Genomic DNA, 23,681 nt, shown 5'->3' with positions numbered 1-23,681 from the left:
GACCTACTAAGCATCTGTTCAACAATTGGCTTTGGTCTGCCCACTGTTTAACAAGACAGAGATGTTTCTCAGTATCTTTTAGGCTTTTTCCTGAAACCTATGTAAGAGTGAGGAAATATTGGGCAAAACATCACTCATATCCTTAATCCTCTCCAGGAGATCATCTTGCAGATTGCAGATTTAGTAGCTCTATGACCTGCAACAAGTAATTGTGAGTCTCTGTATCACCACAGGTGTGTGTGTGTCACTTTTCTGTATGTCAGCCTCTTCATCTGTAAAATCGGGATCAGAGAATGCCACCACATAAGGCTGCTGTAAGGATTAAATGATACAATATGCATAGAACTAATATATATGTAATATACTTAACACGATGCCTGGTATATAGTCAGCACTATGCAAATGTTAGGAATTATTATTATGTGCAGCATAGCCATGCGAATGTTAACTATTTTAGTAATTAGGCACAGGTTAGTGTATTTATATACTAACTTGCCCACATCTGTGCACATTTTCTGAGGTATGCAGGTAATTTTCTAAGGTGTTTTTGCCTTTATGAATTTGGTTTTTTTTCCTTGAATATCATAATTCGATTTATTTTCTTCATCTTTCTTTCATCAAACCCATTTACACCTCCTGACGGTGGAATAAGCGTCAAAGTGAGGACTGCAAATACCCAATACTGAAAGAGGTGAGAAGGCTCTTCATTTGGGCAATGCTCTGCCAGCAGAGAGAAGCTCTTCACCTTGTGTCTCATCGGGGACAGAAAACGCATCTCTGACAGAGTGGCAGTGGAAGAAACACACATCACGTCCCTCTGCCGCTTCATTCACTTAAAAATAGGTACAGTCATGCACTACCCAGTGATGTTTGGGTCAACAGCAGACTGTATGTATGATGGTGGTTCCATAAGATTATAATACAGTATTTTTACTGTACCTTTTCTATGTTTAAACACGCAAACACTTTCCACTGTGTTCCAATTGCCAAGAGCATTCAGTAGGGTAACATGCTGTCCAGGTCTGCAGCCTACAAGCAATAGGCTCTTCCATACAGCCTAGGTATGCAGCAGCTGACCCACCTTGGTTTGGGAAAGTGCACTCTACGATGTTAGCAGGACAAAATGGCCTAACCACATATTTCTCAAAGCATCACATCCCCATCATCACGCGGCACGTGACTGTATATTGAACCAGGCTTCTATGGCTAAATCATGGTCTGGGCAGAAGAGAGCTTTGAAGAGGCACAGAAGCAGAGAAGGTGCCTGTCCTGGGGTGCCTCAGCAGGACCCAGCAACCAGCCTTGCAGAGGCCCTGCCTGCCAGCTGCCCTCACGGAAGCACCACCCCGCGGTGCAGGCAGGAGTGGGCCGGGCGAGCCAGACGCTCAGCCCCGCCCACTCGCCGCTCTGGGCACGCGGGAACCCGGCCCCTCTGGCAGCGGCGGCGGCTGCGCGGGCCTCGGGTGCGCGGGCACGCGGGACGCCCAGCTGTCAATCAGGCGCGGGCCGAGCTCTCCGAGGCGGAGCGGCGGCGGCAGCGGCGGCAGTGGCGATGGGACCCCAGCGAGAGATCTGCGGCTAGGCTGGCTGCACTTGCTCCACGGGTCAGGGGATCGGAGGGGCAGGTAAAGCCATGCGGAGGCCAGGGGTGGCGGCTTTCCATGCGCCACACGTCTCTCTCCAGTTCTTCCTCTCCTCCCTCTCTTTCCTTCCTCCTCCTTCATGCCTAAATGTTCTCTCTCTCTCTCCCTCCCGCCCTCCTTCATTCACGTTTATTATATGTGCCCCAATCTCCACGAAAAAATATGCGTATTAAAATCCATGGAAACACACAAATGAGGAAGAGCCAGATCCATGCTTTGGTTGGTTTGTGGCTTGTGTTATATAAGAATTTTGGGGTGGGGGTAGGGGTTATGAGGGGTGTACAGCTAAAAACTTAGGAGTTTCCTTTCCATAAGATAGGAAAAGTTGTCTGTTATAGGTAAGAGACAAAAATACGTATTTAGAGTTTGGAAAGTTGGTATGATTTGTTTTTCAGGCTGAATTGAGCCTCCACTGGCCCTCCCCACTCCTGTGCCAGGTCTGAAAATGTTTCAGTGTTTTGGTTGTGATCTCAGGACCTACTTCTTTGTGTTGTTAGAAAGGAACTTTAATGTGGGGGTCACAAAGAGTCTGGAGACCTCAAGAAAACAGAGCTGGAATTTAACAGCTAATGTTTGCTTGATTGGTTCCTGGCACTGTTAACAGAAATGTTTTCAGGACCTTGGAGAGCTCCTTGGGCTCTGTATCAGCCAGCCTTTGGTGAAGGGCAAGTGTGGAATCTTCAGACACAACGGAGGTGACAGATACAAAGAAGATAAATGTAATTCAGAGAGGAAGAGACAGAAAGGAAAGGAAGAGATACAGATGGGGGTGAAGGGCAAATCTTGAGGGAGTGGGGAAGAGGAGAATGTAGTGAATTTAGTGACCTATGATTGGCTTGTTTTCCTTTGCTTATCCAGATCCAGGAGGCTAATACAATTTCCCTCTTTCCCCAAATCTGCTCACACATCACTCACTAAATTTGGGGAAAGTACAAGGGTCCTGAAGATTTGGCTTTGGTCCATATAGGCTGACCCTAGAAATGCTGGAAACTCTCAGGCCTCAGCTAGGCTTACTCATCTGAAGTCTTCAGGTTCTCCTGCAAATTAATGGGGACCTGTTCATCAGAAAGAATTCTTAATGATCCTTTAAAAAATATGGTCCCAGTTATTATCTTATTTCACATAACTAGAGTAATGTAGGAAAGCAATAGCCTTAGAGTTGGCAATGGCTTTTTAATTAAATTTTGCATGGGCACCTGCTTTTCTTAGGCAGCTGGAAAGCAAAATGATCATGATAGGAAGAAAACGGATACAGGAGTAAAACTCAGCCTAATGAGTGAATCATCCAAAGAGCCTTACAAAGTGTAAAACGCATACAAACGTATCAGAAAATATAGTGATTATAGGACTCACATATTTTACATGATAAGACCAAGCACCAGAAAAGATCAATTCTGAAGTATCTAGGAAGCAAGTAACTTTTTTAAATTTAGAATTTATAAAATATAAATGAATCAGTCGAGTTGGTATTATTAACATGAAATATAGTTATATCAAAATAAGAATAGCATGTGTACAGTGTGTTATAATTTATAAAGCCTTTTTATGTCAAATCATTCACTTTATAAATTATTATGAGAACTCATTGAAAAGCTTTAAAATACAGGTTAGACTTTTGTTTTTTAGAAAGCTATCTCAGTTCTTAAACAAGAAGTTCTTCATTGATGCTTTTATCAATATTAAAATGATTAACAGTCATATTAATGGCCTATGAAATTTAGATTTTGATCTGGATTACATTCTGCAGAGATTATTTTTCTTAAATAGGATTGAAGAATGTGTCATTAAAAAGAAAGATCAAGGAGTAAACAAGAAGAAGAAGAAGACTTCAAAGGTAAGACTCAAACCTTATCACATGTAGATTCATAAGCACCCTGTGTCTGTATCTAGATAGATAAGAGATTCAAACCGAATATGGGTTTTTTTCTTTTCTCATTTTGGCTTTGGACTTTATGTACCTTTCTTAAAAAATAAATCTTGAAGAATTAAAGTAAATGATAACGAGTAAGATAATCTTACATCATTACTCCTTTTTAAAAATTATAAAAGTGGTTACATGTCCACTGACTTATAAGGTATTTTTATCACTCAATATAAAGCCACAATCTCTACCACTTTTTCAGAAAAATAAAATATCTCTGAAATAATCCATTGGTAGAAGCATGGTTCATGTTTTTAGACCATGTTTACAGAATTTCAGAAAGCCTGATTTAAAAATGAAAAAGCTGTTGGCAGGCTTTCATGCCTTCCTGCATCCCCTTTGAGTCTGATTGAATCTTTTAAGGAACTGACTTCTCAGCTCAGTGTTGAATAAGTGGTCTAAATTGTCTATGTGCCTATACCTTGCCTTTTGCAGCACTGGCCCTGTGGAAAAGTGGCTCTAATGAGAACCTCAGTCTCATTATCTCAGAATTATTTTATGGGAGAGAAAAGCAGCATGAAAAATTGAATGATATTTCAAACAAAATAAACAGAACAGGGCCTGTGCCTGGCCTCACAACTGACTCACACATAGTGTCACAGGAAAACACTCATTCTTTTTGTGCCTCAATTTTCTGCCTCTTCTCTCAAGGAGACTGTGAAGACAAATAATACAATGCCTGTGATGTTCTTAGAGTTTCATCAGGCATAAAGATTTATTTCTGTTTCAAGGCTATGAACATTTATAAAGGGAAATAAAAAGTAACTGCATATATTAGACTGAAGCTTAAATTTCCAACACATTGATACTATAGTCTATTGGCACACATAGTGATATCATAATAGCACATGCCTGGGTTTGTTTCCCTAATAAAGGAATTATTCAAGGGATTCTCAGCATTTGTACTCCCTTCTGTTGTAAATACCTCTTAATGATGCCCATTTTGTTATGTTTATTGCTTCATGAGTGTGTCTCATTGTAACCCAAGAGCCCACTGAGGGCAGACACTGCCCCACTCATCTTCATAACCATTATCTGTCTCACAGGTGTCTGGCACGTAGAGCTTTAAAAACACTGAAGGAAGGGAAGAATGAAAAATGGAGGACTACTCAGGCCTTCATCCACACCAACCCATGTAGAACTCTGAAGGAAATCTTAAAGTACAGGAAATTCAAGTGGTAGACAGTACAGAAAAAGGTCCCTACCTACATGCAGCTTATAATAGATCATGTATATGATCTATCAGACCATAAGCAAATAAACCACACTTAGAATATCAGGTAGCAAGAAGTGCTAGGAAGACGGTAGGAAGTGAAACAAACCTAGACAAGGGTATAGAAAGTAACAGAAGGCTGATGTTTAGATATGCTGATCATAGAAAGCCTCTCAGAAGAATTTGGTAGGGAGTGGCAGCATAATTTTTTTCCCTCCACTGGTCTCTGGGTTATGATAGGTGTGCTGAGTTGGTAAGAATTGAATATTCATTTAACGTATGACTGTGCATGCAACTGAGACAGTTGCTATGGACAGATTATAAAAAGAAAACCATGGATGTATCCTCATTTATCAGCAAGTGAAGTATCCTTCAGAGAGAATAAAAACAACTCTCTCTTCATAGATAACCAAACGATCACACACAAATGTTGCTTGTGCCCCATCATCATGGCCATGCTGTCAGGGAGGATGCCACAGGCTTCATTAGAGTGTTTACAGAACGAAGACTAACGTGGATTGATTTACTCATCCCTTCTATCCATGTACTTCCTGTGATGTTAAAGCTTTCTGTAAAGAAAGAAAGCCCTCTAAAATCTGTTCATTAACAACAGTCATAGATTTAACCTTTTTGTTGTTGCTACTACAGCAATTGAAATACAGACATCAAAATTCTTATGAAACCTTGATCTTTATGTAACGACTAAGCCAAGGTAAAAAGCCTTTGCACATAGCTTCTGTTTCTGTCTCAATTCTAGTTTATTATATAAAATTTAATAACTGCCCAGTTTTTATAGTGACCTTTTCAAGTGACCTCACATATCTTTTTTATAATATCAATCAAATAAAATTCTAAATACCTGTAACATTCTCTGACATTGTACAAAAAGTTACTGACTTCCCCAGGAGATGTGTAACTCTCTGCTGAGATTTTGTAGGTCCAAAACCATCACTCTAACATGTTGTATTTTAAAATTCCTGTTCTTCCAATTATTCTCCCGAGGAGTGAATTCCAGGTAGTTGTATGTTTGGGAAGATGTGTGACACCTCTCAAACCCCTGGAAGCCTGTTAGGCAACATACATGATACTGAGCTAACTCGTTAAACAAACAACATACATTTAGTCTACCTAGTAGCAAGAAACTAACCTAACTAGTTATATGCCCTTTTTAAATGGAAGCTGCATACATACTAGTATACAGTAAATTGAGCTGTCAATAAGGATATAGAAGGAGGTGGGAAATAAGTAAACCTAGTTGTTTGTTCAATAAAAAATGATTGAGTCATTCTGTACAGACCCACGAAAAATCCCAAAAAGCAACATCTGGAAGGAATTAAGATTAATCTGGGCCAACCCTGTTACTTTAAGGATGATGAAACCATAGCCCAGAAAGGCTAATGAGCTTGTCTGAAATCTCCTGACCAGTAAGTTGCAGATCAAAAACCGGCATTACAGCCCATTCTCTGCCCTGTGTAGGTAGCACAAAACGGGCCATGTTCTTGTTCATGTTTTGTGCCCCTGGAGGAGAAAGTAAGGCTCTTTGGAGTTCCTTTTCTGGAATGTAGCTGACACAGCTAAAAATCCATGACTTCAAGTAGAGCCTTCAATCACTCAGGCTCAAAACATTTGTTTTATGACACTTTCTATCTCTTTTATGATCTTACCCATGTTGTATTTAACAAAGTTGGATAACTGGGTCTCATCTGATAAAGCAGAGACATTTAACCTAGTGTGCCAGAAGCAAGCTGTGCAGGGAGTGGCTATTATATATCACACAATCAAAGCTCCATCCTGAGAAAGAACAACTTCAGCATCTAAGGAAAAATAACGCTCACTGTTGCTATGAGGGATTTTTTTAATTCCTATCATAACTATTTTTGTCCCTTTTTCATGTTAAAGTCTCTTGCTTTATAGAAAATCTGAAAATATATCTTTGGAGGAGGTGGTTTGACTATGCACATACATGATTCAGTCCATACTCCTGTTTCCTGTATTAACTGTCATTTTTCATCTGTTCCCTGACTCATGGTGTAAGCTTTAGTCGATGACTTTTCTATGCTTGAGCTTCCTAGTTGATAAAGCAGAGTTAATAATACCAATCCCATCTCCCCTTAGCTGAAATTTGCATTAGAATACCTTAAAGGAAAATGCCTTTAAAATTATGCCACTTATATGCCGATGGTAATAGGCTCTTGTTAATCATTTCATTGTATAAGCATTAAATAGAAGGTACTGAAGAGATCATCCTAGTGCTTAATAGATTAAAACTAGGTTCATATCCTTTTGATCTGCCGTATTTTGCTGCTCCACTCAGGCAAAGAACATTCTAAAAATCTTGACTTTTTAGGAAATCACATCTTTCTAAATGTTTAAAAGCAAATGTGTGTGTGTGTGTGTGTGTGTGTGTGTGTGTGTGTGTAAACTCTTGCCCCCCTGCGCTCTTTCCCTGGGTGATTTCTTTATATGGTAGCTATACCTGAAACAGGAAAAAAGCACAGGCACTAACAGTTAGTTGGTTTTAATTGACCAACAGCTAAAAGTATTAGGTTACTGGTAACCACTAATAGCACCTGCTGCTTCATTTTTCTAAGACCAGGGTCATGTTTTCCTCAATTTGACTATATTTTAAACCAAAACTCGTGTAGCTAAGGACACATATTTAAAGATGTTCTCATGGGTTTACTTTGTGCCCACTAGACAAGGAATTGCTGACTATCCCTGGTTCCAACTTTGATTTTAGGCCCATAATTCTATCCAATCAAACTAAGTGGCTACATATAGGCACTTGATGGGACTGTAGATCATTATTTTTCTTTTGTAGATAAACATTATTAGCTGGTTGCTTGACAAGTAATTGGAAACATTTAATATGCCGCCGTTGGCATAGATTATAGCACAGGCTCTGAGAAAACCTGGCTTAATGGGAAAATAATCTTCTGTGTTGTTGCTCACTTTGTCACATATAGACCATGTATGTCCACACAACCAAAGCTATCTACAGGATAATTTTTTTGGGAGAAGTCTGATTTATTTGAAAACACAAAAATAATTACCTTCATTTATAGTCAAACGATGGTGTGGCAGCTATATTCTGGACTAAAGAATTCTTTCAAAATTTTGTATTTATTTTATTATTTCCACTTTTTTATATTATACTTTAAGTTCTGGAATACATGTGCAGAGCATGCAGTTTTGTCACATAGGTATATATGTGTCATGGTGGTTTGCTGCACCCACTAAATGCATTACCTAAGTTTTAAGCCCCACATGCATTAGGTGTTTGTCCTAATGCTCTCCCTCCCCTAACTCCCACCCCTCAACAGGCCCCGGTGTTTTTTGTTCCCCTTCCTGTTTCTATGTGTTCTCATCTATCTACAGGATAATTTAAAAATCCAAACACTTATTTCACATTTCCAGCTATATATTTGTTTGCTTATATGGCAATCAGAAAGTACAGATGATAAGTGGCAATTCCCTTATTCACCAAAATTACTGTCCTCAGTAATTCTTTCTTTTTAAAAAAAAACCATGATTAGTAACAAAATCCATATAAATGCCTCTCTCTAAAGGTATCGATTAGGTCAAATAAACTAGAAATTTCCATCTTAAAAAAGCAGGAGCCCCAGGCAGCCTACCCAGGACATAGCTTTATTTAACAGTTCTCTGAGTTCTTACTTACACTGGATACTTCCTGGAAAATAACAAAAGGCTGTGTCCACTCTCCACATTATATTCTAGCCACCCACATGGACAGATGGATCCACAAATAATGACTAAAATATATGGCGTTAGAGTTAGTGAGGTATAAATTATTGGCCAAGCCATTTGTGATTAATAAAGCATGAGGCATAAGTTGCTCAGCAGCTTTTTAATACAGCTTTGTACAACTTGACAATTAGTTAAAATGTCAGAGGAAGATGCATGAGACTGGAAGGCAAAATTTCGAACTGATAAGAGTAACACTGTGTAAATTTCACAAGGAAACATGGTTAAAAATCTGAGAGGACAGTTTAAGACAAACTCCATCTTCAGCAAATGAGAATGCATGCCCAATTCTTTAACATGTAAGTGCAAAGGCGACTGGATTCTAAGAGATTAAAGATTTATTGTCAAGGCCATGAAAATCTCAGCTTCTTTGTTGTCATTTATTGCGTGCTTCATGCTTAAATGTGTACCTAATTTATGTGAGCTGTGCTGTTGTGTCTCATTTCATTTATGGAGATGCAGTTCTAGTCATGAGTAATTAGGGTAGTTTTACATTAAACAAAAAAGAAGAGCCACTTATAAGAAAGAGGGGTCTTTAAAAGTACCTTTTCTCTAATGAAATGAGCATTGTTCAACTAGGCATACATTACTCAGTCTGGTTCTTACCTTTCCTATGTCTTTTGATCCTGACGCCAAAGCCCGTGGCACTGATCCATGTGGGTGTTGTCATTCCAGCTGGGAAGGATGAGTTCTTGCAGCAATGTGTGTGGGTCCAGGCAGGCACAGGCTGCAGCCGAGGGCGGGTACCAGCGCTACGGAGTCCGGTCCTACCTGCACCAGTTTTATGAGGACTGTACCGCCTCAATGTGGGAGTATGAGGATGATTTCCAGATCCAGAGATCACCTAACAGGTGGAGCTCAGTATTCTGGAAGGTAAGAAAGGAGCATGTGTGTAGCTTAGGGGATGGAAAAATTATTGGACATAATTAATACTGCAGCTGTGGAGGATGAAGAGGCTTAGTGCTCTCTGTGATCACTCCTGATGATACTAAATGTATTTTTCTCAGTATATCACTCTTGGTGATACTAAATGCATTTTTCTTCCCTTAGGAAAGAAGAATCCAAACCTTGGGCCAAAGAAAGCCTCTAAAAAGAGCACAATTATTGATGAGCAGGTTAAACATAAATAGGTGCAATTCTCATATTAATAATGTGCCACTAAATTCACTCACTGAAGGCATTCATAGGCAAAACATTACATTCTTTTAGCCTCCCTTACAGGGTTGTTAAATATCCTTTGACAAGTTGCAACAGTTATTAAAAGGAAATCACTACATATTTAGAGAGAGTTAATGACGAGATGTAATGAAGTGGTCAGTACACCAGATCTACCTCTATCAAGTGTGTGACCATGGGGCCCTCTGACCCTAGCTTCCCCAGATGAAGGAGTCTCATTAGATAATTAGTGAGCATCCACTCGGTGCCAAAAGGGTTCAAAGTGCTGGAGTTAAAGTGCTAAACAGGAAAAGAAAAAGTCACCTCCCTCATGGAGCTTACAATCTCTCATGGGAAACAGACTGTAAACCAAGAAACCACATGACAGAAGGATAGGTAGTGACAGTGCTGTGGATGACAGGGAGTGATGGAGACCAGATTTGGATGTGCTGATGGTCAAAGGCTTTCAGAGGAGATGCCATCTCAGTGAAGGCCAGGATAAGCTGAGGGAACAGACCTGGCTGAACGTCATCCTAGACTGGGAAGTGAGTCCAGAAGCTCTGAAATGGAAACAAGTTTGGTGTGTTTGAAAAAGAGCAAGAGGTCTCTACTCTGTTTGGGGTGGGGCGAGAAAAGGGACAGGCAATAAATTAAGAAAAATAACACGGCACAGATGACTTATGTAGAGCCTTGTACACCGTAGTGAGGACTTGGGTTTTTACCTCGAGAGACATGGGGAGCCACTGGAAGATGGTGATTAATTTAGAGGGTGTTAAAGTAGCCAGGCAAGAGATGCTGGTGGAGTTAACAGAGGTGGTGAAAAGTAGTCAGATTTAGCTAAAGGATACGCCTATTAGACAACCAAGTAGGGATGTCCAGTGGCAATTTAAATATATAACCTACAGCTCGTGGACTGGGAGTTACTGACACACAGAATCTATGCAAGGCACTGGACTTCTGAGATCATCCAGGAGGAGAAAATGGATGTAGCAGAGAAGAGGGCATTGGGATGTTCCAACATTCAGAAACTAAGAGAAGGAAGCGGCTTCAGGAAGGGACACTGAGAAGGTGAACCTCAGATGATGCCAAGGTCTTCCCCCAGCTCTAACAATCTTTGCTTCTCCCAAAAGATTCCAGAACTTTCTGACATAGACATTGACATAAACTTGCAACTTACTGGCCGTATAAGGAGAGGCGTATCAGGAGAGGCGGACGAGGAGAGGCGGACGAGGAGAGGCGGACAAGGAGAGGCGGATGAGGAGAGGTGTATCAGGAGAGGCGGACGAGGAGAGGCGGACAAGGAGAGGCGGACGAGGAGAGGCATATCAGGAGAGGCGTATCAGGAGAGGCGGACGAGGAGAGGCGGACAAGGAGAGGCGGACGAGGAGAGGTGTATCAGGAGAGGTCTATCAGGAGAGGCGTATCAGGAGGGGCGTACGAGGAGAGGCGGACGAGGAGAGGCGGACGAGGGGAGGTGTATCAGGGGAGGCGTATCAGGAGAGGCGTATCAGGAGGGGCGTATCAGGAGAGGCGGACGAGGGGAGGCGTATCAGGGGAGGCGGACGAGGAGAGGCGGACAAGGGGAGGTGTATCAGGACAGGCGTATCAGGAGAGGCGTATCAGGAGGGGCGTATCAGGAGAGGCGTATCAGGAGGGGCATATGACGAGAGGCGTATCAGGAGAGGCGTATCAGGAGGGGCGTATCAGGAGAGGCGTATCAGGAGGGGCGTATCAGGAGAGGCATATCAGGAGGGGCGTGTCAGGAGAGGCGTATCAGGAGGGGCGTATCACGGGAGGCAGTAGAGCAAAATAATTGGGAATATGAATTCTAACGGCAGACTTCATGAGCTCAAATCCGAGCTCTTCTGTTTAATCGTTCTACGACCTTGAGCAAATTATTTGGCCTTATGGGGGCCTCTAATGGTGATACTTATGGCACCTACCACATAAAAGATGTGAGAATTAAATGAGATAATATTTACAAAGAGCATAACACTGTCTTGGTATGTACTTAATAAGCATTAGCTATATTAGCTACTATTACTGGTTGCTGTAGAAAGCACTGAGTTCTTAAATGGAAAAAAAACTTGAAATAGACTTAATAAAGTATTAGGTAACACACCTGGTAGCAAAGATAACCCAAGATCCAAGTGTCTTCATTCGAAATCACATTCTTGTCACATATTCTGCAGATCAAAACTGGTCGAGTCAGCACCCTTGCCCTGTAGAAATCTCACCTCTGATGAATCCTTACTGGCCTTAGCCAATGAAACGCACAGCCAAGCTCGGCACATCTTGTATTTACCCAGATATGTGGGTGCTTGTTTCCCTATTTGTCAAAGAAAAGCTATTTGCCTGACAGCTCTATTGTGCCAAGAGCCTGCAATGCCACTGACACACAGAATATTGTAAGTGTTCATGGAACTCCAAAGCACTGGTTATGTGATTCATGAAGCTGTAAACCCATCAAATAAAATATGCGGGTTATGTGTTTAAAACACAGAACTCACTCACAGTAAATTACCAACCCCAGAATTCAGATTTCATTAATTTCTCCATTCCATTTTACACAATCAAGATCCAAAAATATTTATTTACTGTAGCGCTGGAGTCCTAGATGTGTACCTTAGCCACAAAACAAGAAGCCTAGTGTCAACTTGACTAACCTAGGAATTCACTGTCTTAGAGACCTTATCTCTACCAAAGGATAAACCAACTATTGCTCAGTTTCCTCCTAGGGAAATGAGTGAATTCATTCCAAAGGATTTATGAAGCGCTTTGTACCAACACAGGAAAAGGCACCAGTTATGCTCTTGTTTCTATTATCATTCTGTTTTTGTGGTTTTTTCTTTTATTCAAACTGCATCTGTAGGTGGCTCAAGCTGCCGGCTTCTCCTTTGCCTGCTTCCACTGGAGTGCTGCAGGGGCCATGCTGGCCTCTCACCGGGGGCTGAGCTCACAGTGCTTTAGCAGGACTCTGTCCCTGAGGCAGCTTTAAGCAGTGGGCAGCAGCACTCAATGAGAACAGAGACTGGAATCAAATGTGTCTGAGACAGAATCTTTATTACATGCATCCGCATAACATCTGTTTCACCGTATCATTCTGCCTTTCTTTCTCCAAATATGTAGCTGTCCAACACGCACCAGGCTATATGGGAGGCTCTGGGATTCTGATGGGAATAAGCTCCTCTTTTTCAGAGGTGAACAAATATTGTTCTTAAATATGAAGATCTTTTCTTCACGTCTGAGTAAGATATAGCCCTTGACCTGAAGGAGTTTGCAGCCAAATAGGGGAGGTGGCCATGTACACAGATTGTAATAATGCAATATGCTAAATGCCCCACTTTAAAGCAGGCACAGGATTTACTGGGAGCACAGGGTTTGAGGGGAAGAAATGGCTCCAAGAGGAGGTTGCATGTGAGCAAGCAGGAACCGGGCATCCCAACAGAGAGAAAAGCGTTGCAAAAGCTAAGAGCCATGGGAGAGTAGAGCATGTTCAGGAGGCTGCAAAGAGTTGCCTGTGGCTGAGATAAATGTTCAAAAGCTGAAGAGTCAGGAATTGAACATGGGAATGTATACAAGAGCCAGTTCACGGAAAACTCTGAAGGGCTATGTAATGGACATTTCTTCATAGTCTTTCAGCTTGAGTACAGTGAGGGGGCATGATATTCAAGCTAGGCTTTCCTAGGACGGATGTAATGATGAAGTGTAAACACACACACACACACACACACACACACACACACACACTGCCACATACTTTCTCTGTCTCAGAAATCCTAGGTTACTGCATGACTGCCTCAGCCACTTCTAATTTATCTCACTACCCACAGCTGACGCCCTCCATAAAAATCGATGTAACACAGTCCCATCACCCATTGCTGCTGCTCCAAAATCAATCAGGCTATGGTGGAATTTTTTTTTTCTTATCTTTGCCTTTGACCTTGACTAAGGCTGTTGCCACTTGATCGTCCATTCAGCAAACAGTGCCATATGCAGGTGTGAAAGCAATGGGAGCAGTCTTCTCAGACTTAGTCATTCTCTTCTCACTTCGGGGTTCTCCTCTTGCCTTCTCCTCAACCTGTCTCAGAAACTGTATCAGCCTGTGTCAGAGGTTAATATGTCATGAGGGCGCTCGCTGCTGATGTGTAGGTGCAAGGCATGACCGCCTCCCCCACAGCCGCACTAACTGTCAAAGTGACTCCGGCCCCTCTGTGTCCTCTCAAGACCCAGGTTAAGTTCCTCCCATCTGCCCTGACCTCTCCAGTTGCCCCTCTTCAGCTAAGTCACAGTTTAAACTTAAGTCCTTGGATTTTCCTTCAAAGTTTTGTTAGATATTAAGAAGTTAGTTTTATACTAGGGATGAGAGGAGCTGTGGAAGACTCTTCTTTTTAAATCACAAATAAATGTTGCATATATTTGTCATGTACAATACGTTTTGAAATACATATACAACGTGGCATGTCTACCTCAAACTAATTAATATATGCATTACCTCACATACTTTTTTGTGGTAAGAACACTTAAAATCTATTCTTTCAGCAATGTTCAAGAGGACAAGACAGTGTTATAGACTGGAGTCACCATGTTGTCCAACAGGTCTCTTGAATTTACTCCGCTTAACTGAAATTTTGTGTCTTTTAAACAAAATCTTCCCAAGCCTTTCTCCCACTCCCTTCCAGTTCCTCTCTACTTCTATGATTTCAGCTTTTTTAGATTTCACATATAAGTGAGATCATGCAATATTTGTCTTTCTGTGCCTGGCTTATTTCACTTGACTTGATGTCCTATGGAAGACTAGAAGAGAAGCCATGTGGTACAATTTCTGTTTATAAAAGATTTCGCAGCTTGTCTTTGAAGGATGGAGTGATAGAGATCATCAGGATACCATTGCAATGTTCCAGGCAAGATATAATAATGGCCCGTGCCATTAGAGTGGCTGCAGAGGACAGGACGAAAAAGATTCAAGAGATGCTTAGGAGAGAGAGCGACGAATATTGAATGATCCACCACTCTGACTGTGAGGAGCAAGTTCATGGCTGGGTGGATGGGAAGAACACAAACAGAGAAATTGGGAAGGAAGTTGCTCAGTACCATTTTTAATTTTTTGGGTTTGAGGAGCCTTTGGAACATTTTTCTATAGATTCTCCTGTTGGTTATCAGAAATATGGTCTAGAGCTCAAGACAAAAATCCAGGCTGGAGTTGGAGGTTTGGAAGTCATTGGTAACAGGTGGGAGTTGAAACTGCAGCTTCCAATTAAACCGTAAATAGAACATAGTGAATAAAAAGAGGTGGAGGTCAAGGGTAGACTCCTGAGCCAGGTGTGGTGGTGCGTGCCTGTAACCCCAGAGGATTCAGCAGGCTAAGCATGGAGGATTGCTTCAGGCCAAGAGTTGACGGCTGCAATGAGCCATGCTTGCACTGCTGCACTCCAGCCTGCAGGACAGACAGTGACCCTGTCTCTCGAACAGGTGAGGAAGGGTAGAATCTTGGGGAACACCAATAATTTACGAAGAACATCCAGCAAAGCAGATTGAGCATGAGTTGTTTAGAGCAGAGATACAGGGAGGAGAGAGAGTGTCAGAGACAGCATGGGAAGGGCTTCAAAAAAGTGTAAGTGAGGGCCGGGCGCGGTGGCTCACGCCTATAATCCCAGCACTTTGGGAGGCCGAGGCGGGTGGATCACGAGGTCAAGAGATCGAGACCATCCTGGTCAACACGGTGAAGCCCCGTCTCTACTAAAAATACAAAAAATCAGCTGGGCATGGTGGCGCGTGCCTGTAATCCCAGCTACTCAGGAGGCTGAGGCAGGAGAATTGCCTGAACCCAGGAGGCGGAGGTTGCGGTGAGCCGAGATCGCGCCATTGCACTCCAGCCTGGGTAACAAGAGCGAAACTCCGTCTCAAAAAACAAAACAAAACAACGCAAAAACAAATGTAAGTATTTCATATCAATGAATGGAGAAGATTTAAGTGAGCTGAAGAAATAAATTAAGTTTGACATTAAATTTGACACTTAAGAGATCGTTTGTAACCTCAGAAAAGCAGGTTTAAGGAAATTGCGGAGGCCTCGGCGTGGCTGTCAAGGGCAGAAAGGACTTTGAGCAGTAGGAAGAGAGGGGGCGGGGCTGGAGAGCTGCTTTCAAAGATGGAGGCAGTTGAATGTGTTTATGCACTGGAGGCAGGAAGCTCCGTTAGGTGGAAGAGGTGATGTGATTTCACCATCCAGTTAAAGGGTCTAGGACGACTGTGAGGTCAGGCTGTGGAAGGACCTCGATCATCACCAGGCATCAGTTCTTGCTTCATAAAGCTCAGTGTCAAGCTGAGGCAAGCAGGGCCTGAGGAGCTAGAGTCTGTCCCCGCGGCTGGCAGACATCACGCTCAGAGCGCACGTCCTGCTCAGGAGAGGTCAGCACAGCCCTCAGGGCTGATGCAGTAGAAAAAGCCCATCTTCGCCCTTGATACGGTTCCCCTAAATAACCTCTAACCCAGATGGTGCCTTGGACACGCAGCTCCATCCAGCATTCCCTGCACGCCAGGCTGTTCTTCCCCTGCCATGCAGGTTCACGCTTCCAGCAGTCATTCCTGCCTCCTCTCTGCCAGAACAGCTGTGCCGTGACTGCTGCCAGCTCTGTCTGTGGAGTAAACTGCATTTTCAGGCCTCATCATCTCACCGGGATCCAATGAAAGGATGCTGGTCAAAATAACAGCAGTCTCTGGCCTGCAGCCCCCACCAAGCAGGATTTCTGGCATGCAAATACGTTCTCCTTCCTCTCCAACTTTCCTTTCCAGCAGCAGGAACTGGGTTTTCACACATCCTCCCACAGCCATGAGTGGAATCGGAAGTCACAGCACAAAAACTGTCCTCGCTGCTGTTTCGGGGGTTTGTCACCACCAGGAGAGGCCCTTCTCTGTCACCACTGGAACTGGCCTTCCCACCCCAAGGCTCCAGGCTGCTCCGCTGAGCCTGAAGGAGGACCCTCCCAGTGCACTCCAGCTCTTCTCTTTGGCCCTAAACAACGTTGCTTTGCTCCCTCAGAACCTTAAACAACCTCTGCATTGCAACATTTTGACTCTCTCAGTTTGACAGCTCTCTTTCTGTTAGAACTGGGATGACTTCGACTTAGAACTGTGTCCAGAGACAATTTTTATGATGTTGTTGAAATCACTCCCTCAATCTTTATTCCTTCCAGTGCTCCAGCATGGTACCAGGACTAAGCCACTGTATCCCAGCTGCCCTTCTCACCTCCCCTATACTCTGTGAGAGGGTTGGAAGCAGCCTGCTCATGACTGACTCCTTCACATCTAGCATGCCACGCTCTCCATCCGTGCTTGAACAGGTCTGGAATTCCCAGTGGGTGCATCTCTTGGAGATTCTCATTAGGGACTGGCATCGAAAGCACCTTCAGAAGCCTTGAAGTCAGCTGTTCCCTATGCCGCTTTCCCAGTACAGAGGGCGAGCCTCTCTGATTCTCCCATGTCAGTGGGAAAGGGGAGCAGGCTCAGAAAGGCCAGTTCTTCAAGTGAGCAGGAATCTGCCATCTGCAAGCCATGGTTTGCCTTTTAGCTTCCAAGGGAAAGTCCAGGAGTGGATTTTCATTGAAGGCACTGCTCAGCTGAGGAGCAGACTACTCTGAGAACCAACCACCTGCCTCTGTGTAAAGCTGGTGGTTTACGTTAGGCAGGCAGGGTTGTGTATTGAGTGTCGGGCTGGAACAGAGCTCTGGGAGGCAAGACAGACACACAGTGGTCTCACTTGCTGTTCAGAATCTCAGAAACTGGAAAGATACCTTTTGGCTACCCGCTACTTTTTAGAATTAATGCCAATTTTTCAGCAGGCAGGTAATTTAGTGACATAGGAGGCATGTCACCATGGATATTTAATTTCATGTGTGCTTTCAGAATCTTCTGATGTGAGTCATTTTCTAACAGTTATAAATAATGGTTAGTCTTGGAAGGTAAATGTGCTTGCCACCATTTTTAGAAAAATGTAGAAAGCAATCCAAAATGTTATATCTTACAGCCCAATTTTTCCTGTGGTACTTACATCTTACATAGAGCAGCTTTTTTTTTTTCCAAAAAACATCCTATTGACTCTCTTGATTTTCAGTTTCCTTACAATGTGACATAATGGAAATTTGTTCACACATGGTGGCTAAAACTCCTTTGAGGTTCAAATAAAAATAATAGAAAGAAATATACAAAATAGTAATTGGTGAAGTATTATGTATGGGCAGAAGAAACGCCACGGGTAGCAGGATCACACACAGATCTGGATTAGAACTGGTCACACCATCTGCTATTTATGGGACCATCAACTATACTTCTATTTTTTTTTTTTTTTTTTGAAATGGAGTCTCGCTCTTGTTGCCCAGGCTGGAGTGCAATGGCACGATCTCAGCTCACTGCAACCTCCGCCCCCCACCCCGGGTTCAAGAAGTGATTCTCCTGACTCAGCCTCCCAAGCAGCTGGGATTACAGGCATGCCTCATCACATCCAGCTAATTTTGTAATTTTAGTAGAGACAGGGTTTCATCATGTTGGTCAGGCTGGTTAAACCCCTGACCTCAGGTGATCTGCCTGCCTCGGCCTCCCAAAATGCTAAGGATTATGGGCGTGGGTCACCATGCCCAGCTGAACTATCCTTCTTTAACCTTATAAGCAAACATAAGATTTCTTATAGGTGAAATGGGAATAAAAATACCTACTTCTCATAAGATGCTTGTGAGGATTAAATGAAAAACACATCTAGCACTAGCCCAGATCATAATAGATGTTCAATAATACCAGTTACTTTTTTGCTAGGGTGATAGATTTGTGAATATGTTTTCCTTCTATTAGCCAAACCTCCTTTATCAGTGTATTATCTCAAAAATTTAAATATTAAAGAGTAAATGATGTTATGTATATGGTTATTTTCCTAACCTTGTTATTCTAACTAAAGAACAGAAGGAAATGAAAAAATGTGTTTAAAAAGTAACAATGTTAGCTATTCCTTATGCCAAGTGCTGAGCAACTGTAATACTGTTACCAATGTAGCATAACAATTTTACAAGTGGTGTCTTTCCAAATGAGAAGAAGAATAGCTACTTATTACAATTTGTAACTTTGCCAGATGCAAGGCTAAGTGCTTTTATGCATAGTCTCATTCAGTCCTGGCAACTCCTCTATGAGGTAGGTATTATGGGCATTTGTTATTTCATAGATGGGGAAATCAATGACAAGCGCCTTTATGTAACTTTCCTTCTGTGATTCAAGTGCTAGATAGTGGTGGTAGAATCCAAGCGTGAGTCTATTTATTCCAAACCTGTGATCGTAGCCACCAAATGGTACATCACTTCCATCTTTAGTGTGTGACATTTCATTAGAACTTGACCTAATGCAGTTTAACCTCCACCTGCCATTCTGAACACTTCCTGGCACTTGCACAAGTACAGCCCAAATAGCTACATGTGAGAGGAGAAAGAGCACTGGCCTGGGAACCAGCTCTGTGGCTTCTAACCCTGCTTCTGCTGCTTGCTAACTGTCCATCTTTGGCCTATGACTTACCCTCTCTGAGACTACATTTCTTTACCCGTAAACTGGCAATTAAGGTTCCTTCTCTGCTTACTTGGAAAAGAGGTGAGTAGTTACAAAGACTGTCCATGTCCTCCAGCCAGAACTACTGGGAACACCGCTCCATGCTGATTTGTGTATTACTGGAGGTGAATGTATTACTCATTACAGTGAGAGAGAATGTCACCATAGGAGACTGTAGGGCGTTGGAATCTGAGAGTGTGAAAGGAAGTATAATATTATAGGATGTGGGCTCTGGTTGGGTGCTTTCAGGGAGGGGCCAATGAACAAAGAGTTCATTCTGGATTGTTAGGGACAGTGCTGTGACTGGATATCTTCGTAACTCTTATGTATAGAGAGGGCAGACTGGAGTGAGACTAAAGCTGTCATGGGTAAAGAAGTAGTCTTCATTCATACGAGCCAGGAGAAGGGGCCATGTAGCCTTTTGTGATTTTACAAGGACCTTGTTTTGTCTGTGCATAGAAGCGATGAAGGGGCACTGTGTTTTCTCACTACACCATGGTCCCAGCATGAGCACGTGTTACTGTTCTGTGAGATGGTGCCTGGCAGAGCAGCATGGCTTTGCTGTGAGCCCCTAGCCAGCTTCTAACAACATCGAGGCCTGGGGGACACAGCAAGGCCAGCTCCTGGATATCAGGGCTACTTATCTCCCTCAAGACCAAGTGAGACAAGGTAAGCAAAAGAAGCAAAGGAAAGTTTCTCAATTACAAAGTGTTATGAGAATTTAAAAAACAAATAAATATGTATATCTCAAGACTGAATGCTGGAGTTTTTGGTTGCTATTAAAATTAGAAAGAAGATCCCCTTTCACCTTTTACAGCCGAAAATTAAGTAGGTGTTTTCTGCAAATTTGGGATAACAGAAATATTAACTTCTCTCAAGAAATAAGACAAGTGCTGCCCTTGAGGGCTCAGGGAAAGTGGAAGCACCCTCCTCACTCACTCTGTCTTCTGTGGTTATCTGCCTCTAGGTCGGACTCATCTCAGGTGCAGTCTTCGTGATCCTCGGATTGACTGTTCTGGCAGTGGGCTTTCTGGTGCCCCCCAAAATCGAAGCATTTGGTGAAGCCGATTTTGTGGTGGTCGACACGCATGCTGTCCAGTTCAACAGTGCTCTTGACATATATAAGCTGGCAGGAGCCGTTCTCTTCTGCATCGGGGGCACGTCCATGGCAGGGTGCCTGCTGATGTCAGTGTTTGCAAAGAGCTACTCCAAAGAAGAAAAGTTCCTCCAGCAGAAGTTTAAAGAACGAATCGCAGACATCAAAGCCCACACCCAGCCCATTACAAAAGCTCCGGGGCCAGGGGAAACGACGATTCCAGTCACTTTGTCCAGGGTTCAAAATGTCCAGCCTCTATCGGCAACCTGAAACCTTTCCCACCCCAGTTCTTGTCTGATTTATGCCTGTGGTTAAAAGCAGCAGGCCGATTTTTGAGAGGAAGAAGATGTGGCATGGACTGCCCCAAGGCTGTGTTTAGCTGTGGGCAGCACGGTGGGTGGACTCACACTTGCCCAGTCCAGGCGGCTCTGGCAGAGGTCAGTGCCATGCCTGAGTCTGTGCACGGGCATCCAGCTGCTTAAGACGGGTGCTTCCTTGTGCCTGGCCACCAGGAGCCCCCTGGAACTCCTCTTTCATAAATTGTGACTCTGTGTTATTTTCCGTGTTATTTGAAAGTGCCGAACAGTTTAGACCAGCTCACCAATGGCTAATGTGGTTCACTTTATTTTCTAATGTTGGTTTATCTAATCTTTCCTTTGTGGTGCTGTCTTCCATTCCTGTCTCGCTACGTGTAAGATTTTGTCATGTGTGTTCATAGAAACATGGAATTTTTTAATTTTGATCTGAATATGTCTTTTAACTGTATCTTGACATGAGATTCCTGACATTGAATACAAAGTTATCAGCATTCACAAATCTTTTTGTTTTTTTTTCCTTTGAGATGAAGTGCTATTCTTTTGCCCAGGTTGGAGTGCAGTGGTGAAATCATAGCACACTGCAGCCTCGAACTCCTGGGCTCAAGTGATCCTCCCACCTCAGCCTCCCAAGCAGCTGGGACTACAGGCACCTGCCACCACCGCCGGCCAATATTAAAAAAAAAAATTTTTTAGAGGCAGGAATTTGCTATCCAATTTTTTTTTTATAAAGCTAAAATTGCCAACTTTCAAGTCTTGATAAAAAAATTAATTTTAAGAGAGTCTACTTATGCAGTGTTCCAAAGTACTGAATTAGAAACCAGGAAATTTTAGTTTCTTCTACTACCTGTGTGATCTTGGGGAAATTATTTAACCTCTCAGACCTCATTTTCCCCTTCTGCATAATGGGAGTCCTGGATTATAATATGTCTAGGCTCTCATCACTCAAACATCCAAGATTCCATTTCTGTGGAATTTTGTTATATCATCGAGTCTCTCCCCAACAGATGTTTGTAATGTTTTGTGGCTCTCACGCATGGTGGGTTCTTTCAGAATTAGACTCCTGGAAAGCCAATGAGTCAGCAGCCTTCACACTATCTACCCTTAAATAGTCAACCCCAGCAATGTATACAATGGCGTCATATTTTTATAAAAACAAAAGTAAGCCATCCTCAAATAAGGAAGCCGTTGGTGGATACTAACCTTAAAAAGGGTTTTTGTTCTCAAACAAGATGCTTTGTGATCCAGCAAGACGTTCATCCCATCCTTGCACTTTTAATTTGTGGATTCAGAGTAGACTGAGGAAAATGGAAAATGTGACCTTGGTATTTTCTTAGAATTGTACCACCTTAGAGCCATGTCTTTTTTTTTTTTTCCCTTCCTCCACTGGATAAATAAAATATGTAAACGAGCGGAACCTGGATTGCATTGTCATTTCTTCAGTGTGGTTATTTTCTCTCCAACATGTAATTTTCCATTCTGAGACTGAATAAGCTCTGATGTTTCCCTGGCTAAATGGAAGAATAAATGAAGCAATTAGTACTCTTTGTGCACAGTGTTTATTTTGCACAGTCCAGCATAAAACACAGGGCAAATCAGTATCCTCAGCAAGGATCACTGGCCAGATTTTGGAGATATCGTTCCAGCTTCCTCAGGTTCTCTATCTTCCAGTGGAAATACCATTTGAATTTTATTCTGTGAAGACTCATCCAAGCCCCGAAGCATCTGTTCAAGGCAACATTGTTTGAAGCTCTCCCTGCTTGCCTCTGTCTTGTGTACCAATGAATCTTTGAGACGAGACTTGACTTGTAAAAACCTCCAGAATTAAATATTATGGCTGGTGGGGCTTGGAAACTTCTAGGTACAGACATAATAGCAACTATTTAAAAGGTGGCTCAATTCCTCAGATAAAGGCCTAAAAGAAGCCGAGGTGGTTACAGTAGGAGCTGGGTCTGGAAGAGCAACTCAGCATGCCCCGTCTTTCCTGTTCAGCCCAGGCTTCATGGAAGCAGGTACTTTGTAAGGACCCTCCCACCCCATGAGGCAAGGACTGGGCATTATTGTGGCAGAGCAGAGAAATGTGGCTGAACTGCATTAGGAATACAGTTCGCTCTTTGGAAAGAATGCAGGCTGTATGTAATCAGAGGCTGGGAAGCAGTGGACTACACTTTTTTTTTTTTTTTTTTTTTTTTTTGAGACAGAGTCTTGCTCTGTCTCCAGGCTGGAGTGCAGTGGTGCAATCTTGGCTCACTGCAACCTCCCACTCCTAGTTCAAGCCATTCTCCTGCCTCAGCCTCCTGAGTAACTGGGATTATAGGTATGTGCCACCACGCCCAGTTAATTTTTGTATTTTCAATAGAGACAGGGTTTCACCATGTTGGACAGGATGGTCTTGATCTCCTGACCTTATGATCTGCTTGCCTCGGCCTCCCAAAGTGTTGGGATTACAGGCATGAACCATTGCATCCGGCCAGACAACACATTTTTTAAAGATATTTTCTGGCCTGGATTGGGCAGACATCTCAATTGTATGGCAAACAAGAATGACCATAGAGCCTTGATCCCAGCCTGAGTGCTTGCACTGAACCAGTCCTTCCCTTCAGTATTGACACTTCTAAAACAAAGGGAAACCACATTCCTATGATGCTAAGATGGCAACTGGAGAAATTTAGAAATGGGTTCTGGCCCAGAGGTCAGGTACTCATGGGCACTTGGAATGACAGAAACCTTAGATGGGGTTGTTTGGTTTTTTTCTTGAAAATTTCTTTAAGTTCTTTGTACAATAGGAAAGACTTGAAACCAACCCAAATGCCCATCAACGACAGACTGGATAAAGTAAATGTGGTACATATACACCGTGGAATACTATGAAACCATAAAAAAGGATGAGTTCACGTCTTTTGCAGGGATATGGATGAAGCTGGAAACCATCATTCTCAGTAAACTAACACAGGAACACAAAACCAAACATCATATGTTCTCACTCATAAGCGGG

The 23,681-nt window shown here is 42.8% G+C and overlaps 1 protein-coding gene across 1 annotated transcript; it reads left to right on the top strand.

Moving 5' to 3' along the window:
- Positions 1 to 1,476: 1,476 nt before the first annotated feature.
- Positions 1,477 to 22,099, top strand: NRSN1 (neurensin 1). Its single transcript, XM_032247629.1, has 4 exons — positions 1,477 to 1,625; positions 3,411 to 3,477; positions 9,218 to 9,415; positions 20,244 to 22,099. The coding sequence occupies exons 3-4, from the start codon at positions 9,227 to 9,229 to the stop codon at positions 20,640 to 20,642; spliced, it is 588 nt and encodes a 195-aa protein (XP_032103520.1). The 5' UTR covers positions 1,477 to 1,625; positions 3,411 to 3,477; positions 9,218 to 9,226; the 3' UTR covers positions 20,643 to 22,099.
- The last annotated feature ends 1,582 nt before the right edge of the window (positions 22,100 to 23,681 follow it).

Source organism: Sapajus apella, unplaced genomic scaffold (assembly GCF_009761245.1).
Source record: "Sapajus apella isolate SASKATOON/1434 unplaced genomic scaffold, GSC_monkey_1.0 scaffold63, whole genome shotgun sequence".
Classification (NCBI taxonomy): Eukaryota; Metazoa; Chordata; class Mammalia; order Primates; family Cebidae; genus Sapajus; species Sapajus apella.
This window is presented reverse-complemented; position numbering and strand designations above follow the sequence as displayed.

What these genes read in the sequence shown, in the direction of transcription:
- NRSN1 (XM_032247629.1), top strand. Translation starts at nt 9,227, where the DNA reads ATGAGTTCTTGCAGCAATGTGTGTGGGTCCAGGCAGGCACAGGCTGCA. An exon ending in GGAGCTCAGTATTCTGGAAG is followed by an intron (nt 9,416 to 20,243) that starts GTAAGAAAGGAG and finishes ATCTGCCTCTAG; the next exon opens with GTCGGACTCATCTCAGGTGC.